Source organism: Festucalex cinctus, chromosome 3 (assembly GCF_051991245.1).
Source record: "Festucalex cinctus isolate MCC-2025b chromosome 3, RoL_Fcin_1.0, whole genome shotgun sequence".
Lineage (NCBI taxonomy): Eukaryota > Metazoa > Chordata > Actinopteri > Syngnathiformes > Syngnathidae > Festucalex > Festucalex cinctus.
The window spans coordinates 30355693-30378917 of NC_135413.1; the positions used below are offsets into that span (position 1 = coordinate 30355693).

The 23225-nt window shown below is 41.2% G+C and overlaps 1 protein-coding gene across 8 annotated transcripts in view; it reads right to left on the reverse strand.

Moving 5' to 3' along the window:
- Positions 1 to 1050: 1050 nt before the first annotated feature.
- Positions 1051 to 23225, reverse strand: part of lingo1a (leucine rich repeat and Ig domain containing 1a) — a 340201-nt gene continuing 318026 nt past the window's right edge. For all 8 annotated transcript variants that reach the window (XM_077517517.1, XM_077517520.1, XM_077517518.1 and 5 more), the window contains one exon: positions 1051 to 6182. In XM_077517517.1, coding sequence (XP_077373643.1) covers positions 4323 to 6170 — 1848 coding nt within the window. In that variant the 5' untranslated portion in view covers positions 6171 to 6182 and the 3' untranslated portion in view covers positions 1051 to 4322. The remainder of the gene's footprint in view (positions 6183 to 23225) is intronic.

Sequence of the window (23225 nt, forward strand, 5' to 3'; positions counted from 1 at the left end):
CGCTCTGCGCGTCGACTTTTAAGTAAGTCACATGACTTAAAAAAAAAAAATAGATAGTGCCCGAGGACGGAGAAATCAGTGATGTGCCGCATTTGCACGAGCCTTCCATTGATTGTTTGATTGTATTGGTTTGTATGGATGAAAAAGATAAATCTACCAATATTGATATTCTTCACTTTGCAAATGTTTTTAAAGATGTTATTTACATCCTATATTATGCTCTGTTTCAAGCACAATTGTATTGTATTTAAAAACAAAACAAAACTTGGTGCCAGGGGGCGCTAGTTAGCCCCAGAGAACATGAGTAGCCCATGAGTTGGTTCTAAAAATTGTGCACTGAGACTTAAATTAAGAATGTAAACATTCATTAATTTAAACTTATGGTACACTCTATACCAAATATTCACTATTCTATCTAAATGGTGCTTGTTAGATAACCAATCACAGCTCACCTGTTTTCTAGGTTTGGTCATGTGACATTCACAAGCTGAACTGTGATTGGTTACCTGAGCCCTGGTCGACAGCAAGTTGCAAAATGTGTTTTTAAAGGTCCTGATTGTACATGAAAAATAATGACAATATCAAATTTATTATAGGAAAAATGTTAATGTTTGACAAAAATGGCTAAATAAGTATATACCTTTAATTAATGCTGTTCAATAAGATTTTTGGCAGGTCTTTAAGTGATCTTGGGAAGAAGTTTGGAAATTAATGGTAGTGGAGCGCACTTTGGCTCTAAACTGACAAAGAATCGCACAAAAAAAACAAAACAAAACAACAAAACAAAACATTTTGTTGTTTTTTCAGAGGCGCTGGAACGAATTAATTGCATTTCCATTCATTTCAATGGGGAAAGATGATGTGAGAAGCGAGCGTGGTCACAGAACAAATGAAGCACTTACGTCAAGGCACCGTTATAGTTTGAACACGAATAAAAAAAAACCCAAAACAAATCTCTGCAGTAAAAGAAGACAGAGCCAGAGTGTGTTTAAAAAAATTCCATAGATTGTTTAATACAACGTACCATATCGTCAACAATTCAACATCAACAAAATTTTGTTAATTAATTAAAAAAAAAAAAAAAAAAAAAATCTGCATATTACCTTTATTGCACAGAACAATTTGAATGATTTTTCCATATATTTTGTTTTTTCAGTATCTTTTTTTTTTTTTTTTTTTTTCATAAAAAGTTGTTTGGACTACATCTTCAGTTATATAGTCCGGAGTCAAAAAAAAAAAAAAAAAAAAAAAGGTTGGTTGGGGGGCTTAAAAAAACCAAAACCAAACAACCATACAGTTTCCTAGTCGACTCAGGACCGAAAGATGCCGGGTACAGTAGCCACACCTTGTACACACAAACAGCATTCATAAGCCGCCAGCCATTTCCACGGCCGGTTTGTCTGTTTTTTTGTTGTTTTTTTCCCTCTATTTTACTGCAAAAAGGGATTACACCAAAGCTGCTTGCCATTGCATCCACGGCCCCAAAAAAACATCCGCGTCGCTGCCGCCGTGCGCGTTTTCGCAGCCCATTAACGCATCGGCGTCTGCGCTCAGGTCCGTTTTACGGAGACGCGGCCCTTCTTTCGCCTCGCGACATTTTTTGAGCAATGAAAGGTGCCAGCTGTCCACAGTGTGCAATTGAGAAACTTAATAAGGCTGAAAAAAGCTCAACATTTTCATACTGGGGACACTTCACATCCGTTAACTGACATGGTGACATTCGTTGAGGGCGGGAACGTGGAAATATCCATGACTTCGATGAAATATTACACACAATTATTTTTGATAAGCAAATGCTGTTTGATTGCAGAATTATCAAAATGCAGCATTTACAAAAAAAACAAAAACAAAAAAAAAAAAAAAAAACAGCTGGACTTCCTTCAGATCCCTTCTGGAATATTCCACTTTGCGTTACCTTAAATTTGACATGAAGTTTGTCAAGATTACCAAATAAAATGTCATAAATCTTCCAAAATGGTGGATAAGGGACATGTACACGTCGCAAATTTTAAACAATACAAAAATCATAACAAAAATATGATTTCTCTATCGCTCTCTTTTTTTTTTAAAAACATTCAAAACGATTTTACATGGAAATATTAATTTGATGATCTAGTAGTTTGTAGTAAAAAATAAGATTTTGTTGAATTAGTATCACGTAGTACCCTAAATTGTAATAATTTCCTGCACCTGAAAATGTAATCAAATTTGCACTTGTTCAAAAACTTAAAGGGATTACACCGCACGGTATCTGATGCCCTTCCAAAAGTTAATTATAAGCATACAATGATTCAATATTACCTTTGACACCATGATGATGTAATATTTGATGAAATTTTTGCTGGTTAGTTTTGTAACGCGGAAGTAAAACATAATTTGACGCAAGCCAATTCTTCAATAAACATTTGAAACAAAACGGTTCCTTTCCGCAAAAAATCGTGGAGGAGGAGGGGAGGAAAGAGAAGAAAGAGAGCTGAAAGGACGAGGGTGAAAGAAAAAAAAAAAACCTGGGCTGGTTTTGAACCAGTGACTTGCTGCCTACAGAGCAAGCACACTAACCACTATACTATTCATTGAGTTAGGTTCAACGGTGCAAAAAGTTTTAACTGGAGTTTACACAAGTGTCAGCAAGAACATTTGTGGTATTTTAAGGTAGCCAATCGTCATTGTACTTTCGCATTGCAAATGTGAAGGATAATTGATTGCTTTGAATTCATTTGGACACAATGTTTACTGATAAAGGCTACTTTTGTCACTATCCCATGGAGGCCTCAGAGAAAGTGGGCGTGCGTTTAGTCCGCAGAGGCGGTGTAGGGGCGGGTCCGCACTTTATGATGTCATAAAGTGAGCACTCGTTTTCTCAGGTAGGAAGGGGCTGGTGCTTGAAGAGCAAAATTCCCGGGAATTTCTCATAGCGGGGCGAATGGAGGAAAACACCATTTCAGTCATTTTATTATTTTTGTGAGGAATTTAAAGCTTTTTAACACGGCTAAAAGATCCAAAAACTTGATCACGCAGAACTTGACAGATAATGTCAGTCCAAAGTTGTATATTTTGTGTTATTATGAATCTAAGACTTTTATATACATTCACAGCAAAAGTTGGCGTGTTAAAATGTTGGTGTGAAATGTTTCAGAGTTGATTTCAACCCCTAAAGTGTAGTTTGAACACAATCTGATTGAATTGAAGGTCATTGTTGGGATTATTTAATAATGGAATATGGTACTACACTTTCGCTAAAAAAATATACGATATCAGTAATTTCTTATTTGTTAAATTATTACAAAATTGGGTTTTATTACATTTTTAAGTTTTAAAGTGCAAATTATTTTACATTTTCAGGCTTTTTATTTTCCCCCCAGAAAATTATTAAATTGGAGGGTGCTACAGTCCTATCACAACATTTTAAGGCTTTTTGTTCATTTGTTTTTGTTTTTTGCCATAGCATATTTTTTTCATCTATATCGTTTGTTTCATAAATCAAAGATTTCACAATTTGTCTAGAATGTTTTGTGCTTCTTTTGTGTTCAATTTTGATATTGTGGCTCGAGGTTCTAACAGTCTAGGGACTATTTAAAGTTGGAAATATGGTTATATGAGATAAATGGGAATTAAGCTGAACAAGTAAAAAAGAAAGTCGTATTAAAACACAAAAATATAATCAATATTCATCTAAATATTAGTTTGTTGAGATACAGTTTCCAAAAATTCCTCATCTAATCTTCCTATGGAAACTCCTTTACGCATCAATACCAATTTTCTTTTCAATATCCAAAACAACACGTCGTCTTCTTCCGACGTTTCCTTTTACTTTTGGCGGCCATTTCTGATCAATGCTTGTGACGCTGATGGATGAAACGCTTGCAGTCAAGACTTGTAAAAGTAGGACAAAACAATCACATTTCAAACACGGATCTGATTCAATGGATTGATTTTTCAACGTCAAACGCGGTATCGGTGGATCAGCCCGGACAAATATCATTCAACCACGTGACAGGTTGCCTGGGTGGGGTCGACGGGGGGGTTGCAACTGAAAAGAAATACAGACACAAAAACAGCAATGGCCGAACCATCTAGCTCTTGCATTCTGGCAGCTCGGGTTGGGTGAATATTTTCCCCCCGTTATAGATCCACAGGAACATGAAGTGTTTATGACTAATAGAGTCGGCCCACGAGCCACGTGGACCTCACTAATGCCTCGTTGCGGTGGGTCGACTGCCCTTCTCGGGTTCTTAAGTCGTGTCATGTCATGTGACCACACCAGAATCCAGTACTCGGAAACGTCCTCCTTTGTTTTGTTTTTTTGAAGTTCCTTTGCTTCTTTAAATCATTTTCATGTTAAACTTGCGAGGCGCGTCCACCGTGCCGCTGCTCATGCCGGCGTCCGACTTGCGCGGCACGTACTCGATCTCGATGTTGTGCTTGGTGTTGCCTTTGCCTCGGCTCCAAAGGAAGAGCAGCACCAGGCAAAACAAGACCACGCCCAGGAAGGAAATGAAGCCCATGGTGGTGGCGATGATCAACGTCTTGATGTCGAAGGGGAACGGGACGTTGGCCCGCGTGTCGTTGCCGCCGGTTTCCGCGGGCTGGTTGGAGATGAACGCGAAAGTCTTGTTGGGCTGGAAGGGCCAATCGGGGGAATAGCTGTGGATGTGCAGGTGGGCCAGGGAAGTGTCGTTGCCGCCCGCGTTGCTGGCGACGCAGACGTAAGTTCCGTTGTCCTGGATCTGAGCGTAGCGGACCTCCAGGGTCCCGTCCGGCAACACGGAGATCCTTCCGATGGTTTTGGTGGTGATGAACTTCTTCTGCGGCGACAGCCACATGATCGCCGGGGCCGGGTCGCCGTCCGCCTCGCAGGCGAAGTGGACGATGGCGCCCTCGTCCACAAACTGCTGCTGCGCTTTGCGGTCCCGGATCCGGGACTTGCGGCAGGTGAAGTAGTTGGGCTGCAGGACGTCCGGGAAGTCCTTGAACTCTTTGCCTTGGACAAACTCCGGGGAGGCGCAGGTGGGCTGCTGCCGGTTGAAGTTGAGTCTCCAGCGTCGCCGGAAAATCCACAACATGCGGCAGTCGCAGGCCAGGGGGTTGTCGTGCAGGGCCAGGGTCTCCAGGTTGCCCACCGAATGGAAGGCGGACTCCTCCAAAGTGGTCAGCGAGTTCCCGGAAACGTTGAGGATCTTCAGGTAGTTGAGACCCCGGAAGGAGTAGGGTTCGATCATGGCGAGTCGCCCTCCCACCAGGTGGAACTCCTGAAGCCGCAGCAGATCGTGGAGCTTATTTCCGTCAATGGTGTGGATCGGGTTGTAGGAAAGGTTGAGAAAGCGCAGGTAGACCAAGTGCCTTAGGGCCACGTAGGGAATGGTGGTCAGGTTAGCATTGGCGATGGTCAGAGAGGTCAGGTTTAATCCATACAAGCAATTTGGGGTCATTGTATCCAAATAGGGCCAATTGGCAATCTCCAGAACCTTCAGCCTAAAGAGCCGTTTAAAGGAATAATCCCGGATGACGTTGATGTTGAGGTGGCGCAGCCTGAGCGTGATCAGACTGTGCAGGTGGGTGAAGGCCTCCGTCGGCACCGAGGACAGGTTGCACTTCTCGAGACTCAGGTGCTCAAGGCTGCTCAAGCCATGGAAAGCCCGATGGGAGATAAAAACCAGGTCGTTATCGCCCACCTCCAAAGAGCGAAGGTTGTACAAATCCTGGAACATGTAGTCCAGCAGGATGACGATCTTGTTCTCGCTGATGTCCAGCTGAGTGAGATTGCTCAGGCCCGTGAAGACCCCGAGCTGGATCAGCTTGAGCTTGTTGCTACGGAGCCCCAGTGTCCGCAAGCCCAGCAGGTTGTTGAAGGCGCCGGGTTCGATGGTGGAGATGGTGTTCTCGCTGAGCTCCAGGTGCTCCAGGTTGGCGAAGTTGGCAAACTCGTCGGGGTTGACGGTTCGGATGCGGTTCTTGCTGAGGTCCAGCAGCCGGGTTTCGGCGGGGATGCCCTCGGGGACCGTCATGAGCTTCTTGCGGTGGCACAAGACGGAGCGATCGGGGACGTTGCACTCGCAGCGGGACGGGCAGCCGGTGGTGGAGCCCGACAGCACCGTGGCCAGCATCAGGATCAGGATGGGCTGCCAGAACGTCACCAGGAAGCTGTGCCCAGTCGCTTCCCGAGCCGCCATCTTAGCGGTTACCTGGGGGGGACAAGCAGACAACTTTGTTAGCAAATCATCATGGGGACTGCAGAATTAAGTTGCCCTTTTGTAAAACTACTTTTAGGGGTGCCAGGAGATTAAAAATTGATATCGTAATTAATCACACAACTTCACTAGTTAATCACGATTAATCACAAATTTTATATCTGTGTTCAAATTAATCGACAAATATTTTAATAATCGAATAACTGTTAGGAGCCATTTTTTATTTTTTTTGGGAGACATATGTATCACGATACGTATCGTATCGTGACCCCTGTATCGCGATACATATCGTGATACGTATCGTATAGTGACCCCTGTATCGCGATACGTATCGTATCGTGACCCCTGTATCGTGATACGTATCGTATCGTGAGGTTTTCGGCAATACCCAGCCCTAGTAAAATCATTATTCGCGTGTTTAAAATTTTTTTGTCATTATAGGAACTTTAACTCAAAATTAACACACTAATTTTGACACCCCTAATTATTTTATAATTTTTGTCAAAGGAAACTATTCTGAGATGACTCTCTTCCTATAAATAGAGCAGAAAGGATCATTTGATGCTGCTCTATTGCTGCCAAAGACTCGACAGGAAAAAGTGTGTACAATTTCTCCCGCACAGAAATTGAAAATCACAGGCCAAACAATGGCGCTTACATCTGACACCGCGCCGCTATCGCTGCTTTTTCTTCAGAGCGCCATTTCCAGCGCACATGCTCGCGGGCGATCAATCAGCGACTGCTATCGTCCTAATAACCGGGGACGCGGGCGCAGCTGCGAGCCGGAGTAACGTTTTTCAGCCCGCCATCCAATGTGCGCATGGAGGGTTTGTTGTGCCGCCCCGTAGTCGCCCTACTTCGAGTATCAATTGATATGAGGAAAGTAGAAAAAAGGACGCTGGCGGTAAACACGACGTACAGTGCGCGATTTAGCCGACACTTGACCCCTGAGAAAACCGTTCACGACATTGGAGCAACAATACGACTATTTCATTCCAGTGTCACATGTTAATGCATTTGCCTGCCGGAAATTAAAGCGTGATTAAATCACCACCGGTTGCGTTCAAACAGCAAATGATGTTTAATACGGCGCAATTTGCTAGCAAAATGCAGAAGGACCGAAATGATGATTGCGTAATCAGCATTTTGTGGAATGTGCAAAGGACTTCTTGAATTTGATTCACCATAATTATTCTGTACTCAAAAACACAGCAAATATTTCCAGTCTCGAAAAGTCGTGCCTGAAGAGAGACAGGAAGTCCGCCATTTTGTTTTGAATGGACTGTTGCAGCTTATCTGTAGCAGTTGCCTTGTGTATGAAATGTGCTATACAAATAAAACAAATAAATATCCTTGGAGATTTCAGTATAATGCCCCACTCTGAACATTTTGTGTATGATAGTCCCACCCTGAAGTGTCAAAACTGTCAGCAATGTATCAATGTAAGAACTGTATGCTCACATTAACCCAACTTGGAGAGCAAAACATGAAACCAACAATCTACAACTAGCAGACTGTTGGGATGCTACCAAGTTAATTACGGAGGTGTCGCTACCCACTGCGAAGAACTTCAACCACAAAACAGATGGCGAGTTGGTATAGTCAACACCTTCGATTTCACGTTACACCCTCCGAGGTCAAAGGTAAACACCAGATATGGGATGATAGCATCTTTAATCAAGACGACAGAGATGATGATGATATTGCCGACAGCCTTGCAGCGAATTCCATCGTTTTTCTTCACTAAGCCAAATCGATCAGGGCTTGATTGGACGCGGCACTGGGATGAGGTCCTCCATCCGTCAGCTTCTCTCATATGGCTTTTGTTTATTGGATGTAGGGGTGGGCGATATGACGATATTAGTTCGTTAAGAACTTTAATGTGTTGACGATCTCATAAAGCTGACAGATCGGCAAGATGGTCTGTGGCACATTCTAATACAGCTCAACTTTATGCGGGCTCAAGCTTGGTTTATGCTTGATGCATCCGTGTGGTCTTTTTTTCTTTTTTCTCCTCCACTTACTCACTCACACGAGGCCGAGGGTGCGCACGGCCGCGGATGAGTCAGACGCGCGGCCGCGGGGTCGTGGGGAGGCGGCTGTGCCGGCCGGCTCGGTTTGCGCCCCCCCCCCGGAAACAGTGGTTTCTACTTTCTAATTCTGTGTTTTATTTACTTTGCTAACTCATTCCAAACTGTTTTTGTTGATAGTTTATTGAGGAAAAAACATGTTCAACTTCTATTGTGGTGTTACCTAGCGCTGTTAATACACCGTTGGCACTCTACTGCCTCCTGTAGTCTGGGAGAATATCGACCACAGCTGCTATAATTGCACTATTTCAATTGAAACCTGTTCAGAAAGCTTAGTTGGCTTAAGATGTCTGTTTTTGTTTTCTTTTAGGGTTTTATATACGTTGTAAATATGTTTTTAAATTTACAAAAATGTTCAGAAATGTGAAGATTAGTCTAAAAATATGTAAAAAAAGAAAAAAAGAAAAAGGAATCATGATAAAATGGAGATGGTGAATTTATTTTTAAAAAATCATGATATGACATTTTTACTATATCGCCCACCCCTAATTGGATGTGAGTCAATGAGATGCTATTGTAATTGCACCTGACTTGATCACCATTGATGCTGACGCTCAATCGGGCCAAATGATCCCATCATAATCTCCCTTGCTGGTAAAGCTCCGTGTTTGCACATTCAGCAGGTTACGGAAGCGCTCACGTTCCTTCACGGAGATGGTCGCGAGATTCAAAACTGCCGGACGCAGCGGGTCTTTTTATTATTTCATGATTTATTGCTATCGCTCCCTTGCAGGCGTGTCCTTTGAATAAACGAGTGAATGATCTCGATTCCAATCTTTTTTCAATTCTCCATGAGAATCCTATTAATTAATAAGGTGAAGTGAGAGGGGACGAACTCTCAAATGGTCGAAGAACAGTAAGACAACAGTGCTCAAACAAGCCAAGGCCCACTGGTCCAAGACCGCTTAAAATCACATCACTGATTACCAAAGATTAATTAGCAGGACAATTTATGTTTTGCTTAAGCTACTGCAGCCCGTTTAAGCGAAAGTCTGTGAAGTGTTTGAGGTCTGAGCAGATTTACTGGATCTTTTCTTTCAACAGATTTCTATATTTTCTTATCAAGAAGTGACTTTTTATTGGGCAATGAAGCATTCTTGCTAAGTGGAGTTTTAAATGTACCGTGCATGTACCGTCACTATGACGTGACTATTTCCAGATATGCGACTACGGAGGCGAAACGGTGGCTGACTGATTAGCACATCCACCTCACATCACAGTTTGTGAACCAAGATCCTAAAAACATGCATGGTAGGTCAATGAAGACTCGAACTGCACAGCGTCAGTCATCAGAGACACTCGGCACGCAGAGTGGCTAACGGTTAGCCACTTAGCAACCGAGCCAACAACAGCTAATTATACACTCTCACTCGCTGACTCCCAAGTCAACTGTCAAGTCCCACACACATTCAAAGTCGCAGACAATCCAGTATAGAATGTGAGGATGATGACCTCCGAGTGGACAACCTTTGTGGATTTTCATCTATTCATCTTTGGATTTTCATGTGAAGGTTCCGGAACGTCGTAAACTTGCTCTCGCAAGATGAATACTTGCGGTATTTTTGAGTTCACAAACTCCAGAAAATAGATCTTGTACTGCTCCCGTTGATTTCCACCAATCACAGAGCAACATTGTGTTTGGGGCGGGACATGCAACTGTGACGAAACCAGGAAGTCAGCGCCGACGCCGGTGCTAACAAGCAAACCTAAAATGGACGAATGGACGCGACAATTAATTCTGTTCTGGCAGAATTACTCACCGTTTCCTTGGTGAATGTTGAACAGCGAGAGGCGCTTCGCGCATTCCTAGCTGGTAAGATGTTCGTGCTTTCCTCCCCTTCGACGTGAACGAAGACGAAATTTTCACCCGTGGCCGTGATTGGTTAAAACAAACGTTTAGAATGTCGCATCGTCCAATCAGCTCGAATTATTGTACAGAATGTCCCGCCTTTCTCGAGCAAATTACCGTGAGGAAATTGCGGGAGAACTCGAGTGAAGCGCAATATCTATCTGGCTATTGCCAGGTTAGGAACGTAGCCCTGTGACAAAAAAACTAAACAAAACAAAACAAAAAAACCCCACCAAAATCAGAAACTCATTACTCTTCTATCCATTGTCACGCCTTTTATTGAACCGCTGAGATCAACCTGACGTCAAACAGATTTCAGGCGTCCGTTTTTTGGACGTTCTTGCGACTCTGTGAATGTAATTGCCCCAGCGTAATTAAAGTGCTCGTCAAAGTCTTCAGCAGGGGCCCAAGCTTTACGCTACCTGACACAACAAATTAGCCCAGAGCGCCGCTCGCCGCCATTGTAAATACCTGGTAAGCTTCTGGGAAAATCCCCGGCCATGATGCTGACGCTACATGTTGCAGGACAAAGCGTTAAAAGCTTCTGAAGCTCATTCTTTTCCAAAGCGCTTCGTCAGCTGCGAGGCTATGCTTGAATGGACTCACCTGTATTTACTTGATTATTTAATAAGGCACCGTACACCAAGAATATACAATCACTAGATATTGTATTAGGAACAATGGCATCCATCAACACATACTCTATGGCTTGTATCCTATTCTGGGCGGTAGGCAGCTGGAGCCAATCCAAGATGGCTGACTTGTGGACTTTTATTATTTGGTACAATTAATGCCAATAATTAAATGATACATTTGTTTAGTTTTTATTGACTCTATCACTAAGAGGTATAACTTCAATGATATATTATTAGTGTTGGTTGGTTCTAAAAAGAGCGCACCAAAGATTGAACATTGTAATTTTCTAGGAATGCTGTATAAATGATCATTTGACAATGTAAACATTTGCAGAGATTTCTAGAAAAGAAGTGCTGTGTATGGACACTTATCTGTTCCCTACTTTCTTAAATCATTTACATGATTGACGTATTCACGTAGATGAATCGTAAATAGGAATAATAACTAGAGCTGTCAAACGATGATTGTTTGTATATAGATTAATCACATCTGAGAATTTTGATTAATCGCGATTAATCGCTTAATTAAAAATGATTTATCCACATTTTGCCCATGAGGTAAGTGAAGTGAGTCAAAATTGCAAGCTTTTCCAGATCCTTACAGCTATTTTGGATTTAACGTTTGCAATTGTTTACTCTTGCAGTGTAGACCAGTTTTGTAACGCACTTGGTCTGATTATATGTGAAAATTAATATACGGTACGGTACGGTATTTACGCAAATAGTGACCCAGGGCATTGTGGTGGAGTGACCATTTCATAGTCTACAGGAACTCAAATCGGCGCAACATCTCGTTAGATCAATCAAACTTGTCTTCACACCTTTCGGACATTGGCAGTGACATTCAGCGTAATTACAGAATATTTGTTATAACGGTGAGCTGACTTTCACACTGCTCTGTCATTGCTTGCCCTGCTGAATTTCAAGAGCAAAAAAAAAAAAGAAAAAAAAGTTGACCCTGGTATCATTGGGCGGCTAAAGCCTTGGTGGGCTGGCTGACTGCAGGCGGGCCTGTGAAATGGCAAAGGCTTAAATGTAAGCTGATGCCCGACAGATGGACGCCAAAGCCCTAATCCCGGCCAAGAAGCCGCTTGGTGCAACAAGGTGCACAATTCCAACAGCGGCCAGCTGTTGTCCTGAAAACAAGTACGAGCGCGATGCCAGTCAGCATGTTGGCCTGAACTTCACCTCGCCACGGGCGCGACTTCCCGTGCAGGTGCAGGTGCAGGTGCTTGCTTGGCTCGCTAATGCTTATTCCCCATCACACGGCTCTTGGAAAGTTTGAGGAAGAAACTGCATCAGAACCATAATCCGACAGCAGCACCTTTTTGACGCCGTGTTAATTTAACTATTCACTCCCAGCCATTTTCACATTTCGCAATCCCGTTTGCTCCAGGCTGTTTTTGTGGATTTTGACTGATTTTGTAAGGCCCACAGAATATTGTGTTCTATTGCTATAAAAGCATGGAACCTATCAAAAGAAAAATGAAAGTCTCTTCTTTCATCAGGAAAAAAAGGTATGTTTCTATCTGTTTCCGTTTTGCAGCAATTAGCATTAGAAGAGAGCTAAGTTTCATCAGTTTTCACAAATCTATTTCAAATTTTGAGTAATTCGCTTTTTTTTCTACATGGCCCTGGTTGATCTCCTTTGCTCTGCTCCCACCTGCTGGCCGTTTGTGTAATAACTACCATTTCTGCAACCGTTCTTTGCACAAGAGGCTTCATCAAAGCCTTCTGTATGCTCTAGCATAAAAAAAAAAACCCAAAAAACCCGCAGAAATACGTCTTTGAGACACTTAGAACATTAAAAAAAAAAAGTATTTATACGTTATTGGGAGCAAATGAGTTAAGAAGTGGAGAGTGAAGTTTTACAATTTGTGCTTGATGATTGGTCGCCATGATTGAACATAATTCCGAAGCTATGAGCCACATCGAAGTCATTGACTGCCACAGCTTCCAATCGCAATGCACATTTGGCCTCTATGGCCGTATTTGAATACGTTAAAATCATTTCCAATTTTTAAGTTACATTCGAAAAAATTATCCCCTTCTATGATTACAAAACCAGATCAAGATGGAGAACTATATAAATTGTCTTTCTGTCAGACTGAGGGTAAAAAACTAATTTTGTCCAACTCTATTATTTTTCCATAGTTCAAAAATCATCCAGATTGAGGATACAATTGTAGATACAATTATGAGCATTCACAAAATTGTCCGAGTCCAGAAATGACCTGGATCGATTTTCAGTTCGTTCATCCATCCATCCATCCATCCATCCATCCATCCATCCATCCATCCATCCATCCATCCATCCATCCATCCATCCATCCGTCCATCATCCATCCATACTGACTGGTTTTACGAGTCCCCAGAAACACAATAAAACAAAAACTGCACCCTTCAGAGTGGCCTTTTATTGTCGGCAGTCTAAGGCACACCTGTGCACCAACCGTGGTGTCTGATCGGCATCTTGATTTGACACACCTGTGAGGTGGGATGGATTATCTCGGCAAAGGTGAAGTGCTCACGAGCACACATTTAGACTGGTTTGTGAACAATATTTGGGAGAAATGGTGATATTGTGTATGTGGAAGAAGTTTTAGATCTTCGAGTTCACCTAAAAAAAAACAAAAAAACAAGTGTTGCTTTTATATTTTTGTAAATCCAGATGCAGCTTATTAAAGCTTTGGCAACTTATTTGTTCTTGCCAAATTTAATCAAAATCCGTTTGAACTACAAAAACTATCCGGATTTAAATTAGAGCTGTCAAACGATTAAAATTTTTAATCAGATTAATCACATCTTCAAATTTTGATTAATCACGTAATTAAAAAGGCTTTTTATCAACATTTAAATTTAAAACGCACTTCTTATGTGTTAATTTTTTCAGCATTTAATATTAAGAGGACGTCTCGTCCTCATCTTTTTCTAATCAGTTAATTACTTGCATAATTTAAAGTGGAAAAAAAAATGACCCCAATAGTTTGACATGAACAAATATTTTGAATGTCACATGCAAACATTTAAATGCTTCACTTGCATGCATGTTATGTTTATTGTTCATACACAACCTGTGCTACCTTTAACGTAGCCAAAATTAATAGTGTGATTAATCTGTGTTAATACATGATTAATGCGATCATTTTTTGTGATTAATTAATTAGTTAATGCTTTAACTTTGACAGTACTAATTTAAATGGAAAAAAATATATCAAGATCCGGATCATGATCAAAGGTGAAATTATGTGGCATCATACAGATCGAAGGAAAAAAAAATAAATCATCAAATTAATTGTTCAATCTTCAGAGGTTAAATGGTTATAGCTGAACAGACCTTTTTTTTTTTTTTTTTTTTGCATCACTCTTTGTCAAACAGGCAGAATATTTAATAGCGTGCCCAAGTGAGTGCACGTCTCCAGGCTGTAACGTTTACAGCTGTGACTGCAGCTAAACTGGCGCTTCCGTGAAAGGCGGCTAACATGCAAACATGGCTTCTTCGAGTCATACATAATTGAGATTTTTAGATCCGCTGTGAAGGCGGGACGGCGACAGTACCGGGCGGCCGAGGGCCATCTTGATTTTAATTGTGACTGACATGGGAGTCTGGCAAAGGGAGAAAAAAAAAAATAAAAAATCCTTTTCCGCGATTCGCATCGAGGCCTCGGAAAATGAGCTGAAAATGAGTTCATGGGGAGGTGACGCAAAGTGAAGAGTGGAGCAGAAAACAGCAAAACGAGGCGCGCTCGCTCTAATTTCAAATCAATACGATTCTTACTTATTATATAGACGCCGTAAACAAGACACAGCAGAGCGCACGCGGCCCCTTTTGTTTTGTGACGCCGCATTTTGTCACTCGTTTGTGTTCCTAAACGCCAATCGCACGAACAATCAGGCCGAACTGGCTCGCTCGCACGGCTCATGGAAGGAGACAGATAACCATTCACACCTACTGGCCCTTTACAGGATCCAATTAACTTAATCTGCATGTATTAGGTCAGTGGGAGGAAGCCGGAGGGCGCGCAGGCGAGAGTAATCACATGCTTACCGTCACATCTCAAACGGGTTTCGCAAGGCAGTCGGCGATGTTTCGTGCACGCGGGAATGGAAGAAGGCGACAACGTGTTAAAAAACAACAAAAATCTTCAATGTATTCAAAGAATACATTCCTAAAAGTATTTCAATATGAATATAAAGACTGCTTATTAAAAAATGAAGTTGCAATTTACAATAACTACCATTTAAATATTGTAACAATAAAGTCTTAATTTTATTATAAAAAAAAAACAAAAACAAAAAAACTAAAACTAAAATACTTGTTAATGATGAAGCAAGGACTAATTTAGGCAAAAACACATCTGGTCTTATATTAAAAAAAAACAAACAAGACAGCTTAATACAAATATTAAAATAGGCAGTAATTTAGACTAAAAAAAAATATGTTACGTCTTATTCTTATTAGCTACGTGACTTGTAAAAATGAGGAAGCAATATGGAAGCAAGTCTTAAATTTTCCGCGTAATAAATGATTTTTTTTTTTATTAATGTAGCCAGACAAATCTAGTTATCTTAATTGTGTGAGGTACGACATCACTTGAAAAAAATGAAAATAAAATTATAAATTTAGGCAATAAATTGCAAAATATTTCAACAAAAATGATTTTTTTTTTTTTAGAGAAAGATCAAATTGGCCTTTTTTTGTTTAAAAACTGAGCATGTAATGATTTATTTAATATTTTTAAATTAAGACCAAATGTATTCCTCCATCATAAAATTACAACAATTTTTGCAATGTACTATATCCTTTTTTTTAAACAAAGAAATGCAATAATTTAGGCAATAAAAGGCAAAATATTTCAATAACAAAAAAAGATTTTTTTTTTAAAGAGAGATCAAATATGGCTTTTTAAATAAATTTAAAATAAAATTATAAATTTAGGGAAAAAAAGGCAAAATATTTCCATAAAAAAGATTTTTTTCTTTAAAGAGAGATCAAATAGCTTTTTTTTGTTTAAAAACTGAGCATGTAATGATTCATTTAATATTTTTTTTAAATTAAGACCAAATATATTTCTCCATCAAAAAATTACAACTATTTTTGCAATGTACTATCCTTTTTTTTTTTAAACAAAAAAATGCAATAATTTAGGCAATAAAAGGCAAAATATTTCAATAAAAGATAAAAAAAAAAAAGAGAGAAAATATGGATATTTTTTTTTCTTTAAAAACTGCTCTGTTCTTTTTACCCATCGTGTCCTTAAGGAATTTAAGAAAAAAAAAAAAGAAGAAAAAAATAGAATAAATACTGGATCGGGATGGAGACTATTTCCACAAGCTTCTGCTGAAGAACCAGCAGGAAATCCTCTCTGATGCCCCGCCCAGGTATGACAAGACTGGCATATGTCCCAGAAATTTTACGTGGGCGGGGGTTGAGTATCGGTCTGTGATGGAAGGAAGGCGCTCAGCGAGCGCTGCCGTTTGATTTGTTTTCATCCCGACGTCTTCAATTTTTCGTAAAAGACAGCCAAGTGCGCTCAATGATCCGACGTTGATTCCTATTCAAGCAGGAATGCGACGCCATTTGAACAAATTAAAGGAACAATCGGGCCATCCGTCTCCCCGGGCGGTCCGCCCGTCGCTTGCGTGATGATTTCACCATCGATCAACAACCAGACAAACAACAACTTCTCGTCCTCCACCTTCAACCACCCGCTTACTTTTGTTTTTTAAAACTAAAAATCCACCATCCTTCCATCGACTTTTTTGTTGAGGACACCCATGAAGGTGAAACTTCCTCCACGAGAGCCGGCAAAAGAATTTCATGGATTTAAAACAAGCGCCTGTGTGAGCACGCCTCCAAACGCAGGCGAGGAGAAATGATTTTGACTCCCGGGTATGACAAAAATAAAAAAGCAAACAGGCATCAAGAAAATAATATATAAAAAAAACAAAAAACAGAAGAAAATATGAGTATTTTCTCCCAAACGCACGGTGATTTATGACCCTGAAAAGCACAGCGTTGTATCAAAGTGCCACACCAAAGTCATTTCAATTTGCCGCTTCTCAATTTATCTCCTCGGATAGGAACGGGCTCGTGAAACAAAAGCAGTTTCCTAAGCGCCGGGGGGACGTTTAAGAAGAGCACATAAGCCCGCTGAAGCGCTCTGATAGATTGCGTTCCCGCGCAACAACGGCAACAACAAAATGTCTTTTCTTCCTGCTGCAGCGTGAAAAAGAATCGCGAGGCTTTATTTAACCGGCGGGTCGTCCTCCTGGACGGGACGGACACGTTGACGAGCGGGGATCCGAAATGCAGTCAGCGGGAAATATGACTCTCCAGCTCTGCAATTATGAGCGACCGGACTGCGAATGTGAGCCGAAACGGTTTGTAAATGAATTGTAAGAACGGCGACGGTCCGCTGGGCCATCGATCACAAATTAATTTTTTTTTGCTGTAGCACAACACGCTGCTGGTTTGTTGGTCATGTTAGCGCTGCGAACGAAGCAAACAACTTGACTGCATCACAACTACAAAAAGAAAAGAAAGACGAATTAGCATGTAACTTTTGACAACAGTGATTGGACATTGTGATTTCCTACAGTAAGTAGGACTTATATTGCATTCGAGGTTGGTTGGATTTCTACGGAGCCCCTCAAGTGACATGGGAGAAAAATATAAATAATGTTTCTCGTCCGGACAAGAAAAAACTTTCTCGTCCAGACAAGACGAGAAACTTTCAGGTCCGGACAAGAAACTTTCTCGTCCGGACAAGAAAACTTTCTGGTTCGGACAAGAAAACTTTCTGGACCGGACAAGACGAGAAACTTTCTGGTCCGGACAAGACGAGAAACTTTCTGGACCGGACAAGACGAGAAACTTTCTGGACCGGACAAGACGAGAAACTTTCTGGACCGGACAAGAAACATATATATATATCTGTATGTATATATATATATATATATATATATATATATATATATATATATATATATATATATATATATATATATATATATATATATATATATATATATATATGTATAAAGCGTTCGAGGCAAAAGTAAACAACCAAAATGGTGGATAGTGGTAAATTGTTTTTTAGTTTGGTTCTTAAAACTCACTTTGACTTCCAACAAACTTACCTTCTCGCAATTTTGCTTCATTTATTGTTTTTATATTATTTCATAAATGTACTTCACCTCATTCACTGCCTTTGACAAGTATACTTGTCAATTGTATTTTTTAGAGCGGTGCTAAATGGGGGCGAATCTGAGCATGCTCCACTGTAAATATCAAACTTGGAAACAACTTTACTGATGCCCAACCACCGGTAGATGACATCATTGCCCCATTTTATAGGAAATAAACACAGTTTCAGAGTCCATGGGAGAAATGGCTGTATTTTGGCAAACCTACATTTTTCTGCTGTCAATTATAAAAGAACGGGACGGGACAAAAAGTAGGGAGTCTATTCTGTTATTTGGTAGATTCGGTTTATATATAATTATTGAATGTAATATCACGTGAGTATTGGAAATGTACAAATTTTCTATAATGACTGGCAGTGAATGAGTTAATCAAAACTGGACTAAAATCCTATATGGACATTTTAGTTCCTGAACAAAAAAACGACACGATGCTCGTAGCATGGATAGTAGCCATTGTAATTGCGTGTGACGTTTTTCATCAAAGAGATGAGAAACAATTTGGTGCGAAATAGTTTTAAAATATACAGTGGTAAAATGACTGTCCTGACTAAAACTGGACTAAAAAGTTGACAGTTTTTGTTGACTAAAACTAGACAAATACAATTACATTTTTCTTCAAAAAAAAGCCGGATGGGGGCGACGGAAGGCGAGAAAATGAAATGGCGCTTGACCTCGGCCCGCCGCGGAAGCGCAAAGCACTTTTTTGGAAGCTTGTGAGATTTGTCTGCTGACGGCGGTCGGTCGTTAACGCGGGGACATCAGGTGGGAGGCGTAAGCTGTCCAATCCCCGGCAAAGAATAGAATAATATCGCGTGTGGCTACACGGAGGCGGCATATGGTATCGCTTTGATTCCGCATCAAGTGATTGCTCCTGATGTGAGGTAATGGGCTCTGTAAATTGGCCGAGGCGGCCCGTATGCCACATTAAGATCCTCAGGAGTAATCTCCCTCCATAACACAAGCCTTCCTCACCCCGGCCGGCCCCTCAAACTGGGCTACATATGCAAATGGGGGAAAATAAATAATTCAAGCGCGCCGCATTTCCTCACATTTCGCGCCAGCCTTGTTGGCGGGAACACGGAAAAGTGGAGGAAGATTTGTGAAGAGTCCATTTGCCTCCGTCAGCTTGCTGCCGTTACGCAGCCGTTAGATGTTTTTTTTTTTTTTTATTATTGGTACATTAGTGGATATGTGCAGATTTGAAGTATTATTCGGCGTAATGGAAACGTAAACGAGCGACGGACTATCACGCAGACTTGACTTCGCGGGTTTGCAGTTTGGTGGAGTTTGGCTACTAAATGCATTTTTTTTAACTTTAAAGTTAAAATGAGTTTGTCATTTTCAAAATAAATAAATAAATAAATCACTGTCATTTGTTCAAGGGGAAGTGAACCTTCAACATTTCTTGACAATGTTATATGTTGGGATGTTCGATACCACTTTTTTTTTCTTTTCTCAGACCGATACCGATACTCAGACCCTCAGTACTCACCGATTCCAAGTGCCGATGCCACTAGTACATTTTGATAAATTTAAAAAAATCACTAAAAGATATTTTTAAGGATAACGTTGATGTCATTTTCAGTCGACAGCAAGTTGCAAAATGGCCGCCGCCTGATCAAAACGGCTAGATTTTGCTGCATTGCTCATATTCCAGTCACAAACACAACATTAACCACAAGACTATATTTACTTTATATTTACTTTTTTTCTTTTGACTTTTTCTGCGGGCTACTCATGTTGTCCTTGGGCTAACTAGTACCCCCTAGCACCATTTTCATTTAAAAGGAAAAGAAAAGGCATCTGAGTTTACAGGTGTTTGTTCCTTCCTCCTCTGTGCGTAGGTGCTCACCCTTCCCCTCTATGCTACAAAAAAATAAAAAAATAATTAATTTGAGCCAATTAACTTCAAAGAGGTTACTCAACTCTGAAAGCAGCCAATCATATTGTACCCTGCTGAGAACATCCCTTTTAAAAAAAAGAGCTCAATGCATGTGACAGCCACCATTTGCGGTTATATTTATATTTTTAAAACCACGTCAATCCGGCAATCGGCCCGTGCCGCGTCCGCTAGTGCGAATGTGAACCTGTGTTGGTTTTACAAGTGACTGACTAGCAACCAAGTCAGGTGCTTCCACCTCTTAGCCTAAGTCAGCGAGAACATTGTCGCCTCCGGTTCACCCACGACCCTAATTATGACGAGCGCTATAGAAAATGGATGCTGAAAACGGTTGTAAAATGTCACGCTGTCGCACGGCTAACATGACAAGACCACAAAGAGCAGCTTAAAAAAAAACAAAAAAAAACGCGTCCTGTCAGTAACGCGAGCTTCTTTTGTGGGCGCACAAAGAGGAAAAAAAAAGACGACGTGGCTCTTATTAGCGCAGGTATGAGTGGCACGTCGGATCGCTCGCTACCTTCGTCAGACGCTAATTAGCTTCTCGCATTAGCTTGCGTGGGAATCACTCCGAAAGCCGGTCGAAAAGTTCTCCAGGCGCGAGTGTTGACAAGGGATTTGCGGCGTTTTGCCGCCGCCGCGAGGTGACCTCGGATCACGGATCCCGCCCGTCGCATGCCAAATACCGTCCGTCCGTCCGTCCGTCTTTTGTCAAATTCGGCTCCCTCGCGTCGCCTCCGGATTAAAGCCGGTATACGATTCGGAGCCTCTCTCCGACTCTATCTTTACGAGCCGGACTACTGGGAAGCGGAGATAGCGAGCGGGAAGGTTTGCAAGGACAGCTTAGACGAGTCATTTTTGCCTTTAATTGCTTGCGCGTCCCGTGAGGCTCGTTTGCTTAAGCGCGATGAAAACTGTTGTTGTTTTCCTCCTCATAATCTTTGATTATATGAAGGTCAGCGTTTTGTGTTTGTTTTTTTTTTTGTCTAAGCATCTTAGGGGAGAATTGAGAGCAGGTGGATATTAGAGTGAATACCTCCCCGCGTTGTGAGAGCCGGCTGCCCTTTTCGACGTCCGCCGCGGCTACTTTGCTCTCCATCCTAATTCATTGGCCTTTGAATCGCTTCTTTTTTTTTTTTTTTTTTCAGTCCGTTTTCGCCAGCCCGTATCAATAGTGTCATTATGCGCACTTATCGGGCTTAATTACGGCTTCATCTTTCCGGGCGATCTCTCAGAGGACACGGATTTAAGAAGCTTCTCTATCTCGGCAAGCGAGCCGTGCCGGGGTCGGCTCGGCCCCGACGGCGGAGCGCCAAGAAGTCATAGCGATAGCGCGGACATGTTGATAAGATGTTGAATCGGTAACGCTGCGTTCTCGGTCCGTGTACTTTTCGGCCATTCGTTTTTCCTTCTGAAGCAAGGACACGGAAAACGGGAAACAAACCGATTTCCGTTTTTTGTTTTGATGTACCGTATTTTTCGGATTATAAGTCGCAGTTTTTTTCATAGTTTGGCCGGGGGTGCGACTTATACTCTGGTGCGACTATTATATAATTTCACAAGTTATTTTCACACTAATCTGCAAGAGGGCGCTCTAGGCCTGTGTTGATAAATTCAACATTGCATCGTCTACCTCCCGAGTTGGGGGAGTTGTTTAAAAGTGACACCGAGGATGAAGATTTCATTGGATTTAGTGATTTGGAGTGAAACTGATAGTTTGGTGAACTCGTTAGCATGTTCTTTTTGCTAGAGTTATATGAATAACTTGTAGTGATGGGAACATAATTCAGTCACGTAACGTTGGGACGAAGGGAGATTTCCGGGTGGGAAGGTTTTGTTATGTGGAAAAGTGGAGTTAGCCTGTTCGCTTCTAGCTGAGTGGGGAGTTGCTGTTAAGACCTCAGAAGCTGATGTCAATAAAATGCCAGCCTTTGGCTCCGCGCAACACTTCGCCTCCGACTCCCATCATCGACTCACTCTTAATATGTTACGTCGTTACTGACATTACCAGGCATGTCAGTCATTTAACGTTAGTATACCGTACGCTTATTCAGCCTGTTGTTCTCTCTTTTATTTTTATTTTAAATTGCCTTTCAAGATGACATGTTTACCAAATAAATTTCCCCCAAAAATGCGACTTATACTCCAGTGCGACTTATATATGTTTTTTCCTTCTTAATTATTCTTGGCTGGTTCGACTTATAATCAGGTGCGACGTATAATCCGAAAAATACGGTATATGAACAAATAACGGGAAAAGAGTCGTAAAAATTAAAATGAAAAACGGGAAACGAGCCCTTATCCGATGTTCTATTATGTTTATTTAGCATAAATCGGAAAATGAAACGTGGCCGTAAACCGTTTTTCGCAAGCTGGTTTCTCCTTGACCCGGAAGCCGTTCATCTTTTGCGGCGCGTCACTGCTGCCGCTGCAGTGGAAGCTTGCTGCCCCCTAGTGTCTATTTCGAGGCTATCACAATTTGATAGTGGAAATGAAAAATAACGGCATGACGCAGCTTAGTCGATTAATCGTTTGAATAATCGCTTCTAAAAATATTCGATAGTGACAGCACTAAATACCAGAATATCATAAATGTACGTCATTATTGTCAACTAAATAACTAAAGCTGTGTTTGCACAACTAATGCAGCTCTCAGCATCCCGACTGTGGGAGTCATCGATCGGAACTGTGCCACGGCGCTAAATCGTATCCTTTGTTGTAATTTCTTTGGTCAGCTATGGGGAAAAATTTTATTTTCTTTCACATTTTTAGAAAATGACCAAATGACGTTTTCATATTTCATAGCTAACATGTTGAGAGTGAATCAAAACCAGCTCGGCACCCATTTTTTTTGCTTTTGGTGCTTCAGAAGATGTGGCACCATTTTTTTTTTTTTTTTTTTTTTAACCCGTCTTGTTGCATCGCCTCCCTCGATGCCAAGCGAGCAAACAAACGCGTCTGCGTGCCAGCGTGTCTGGTCGATAACCTGAAATCTGACCTGCCGTTTCCTCTTCCTGCAATTTCCCTTCTCCTCTTCCTCTGTCCACCAGCTGCTTTCAGGGATGTTAAACAAAGAGCTACATAAGAAGCTTTTTTTTTTTTTTTTTTTTTAGGGGTGAACTACAGTCCTCGCCCCCCTCAATTAACCTAAAGCAAAGCCTCTGTTGTGTTGAATTGCATAACAAATGACGGAAAAAAAGCCCCCGACGCCGATCTTATGAAGGGAGGCTGTAATGGACTCGAAGCACATTCAAGCATTTCAATTAAGTGTCACTCTCTTATTATACTTGCATTTGAATACAACTGCAAATGAATCCTAATGGTATTGGCTTTTTTTTTCTTTTTTTTTTTTTCGAA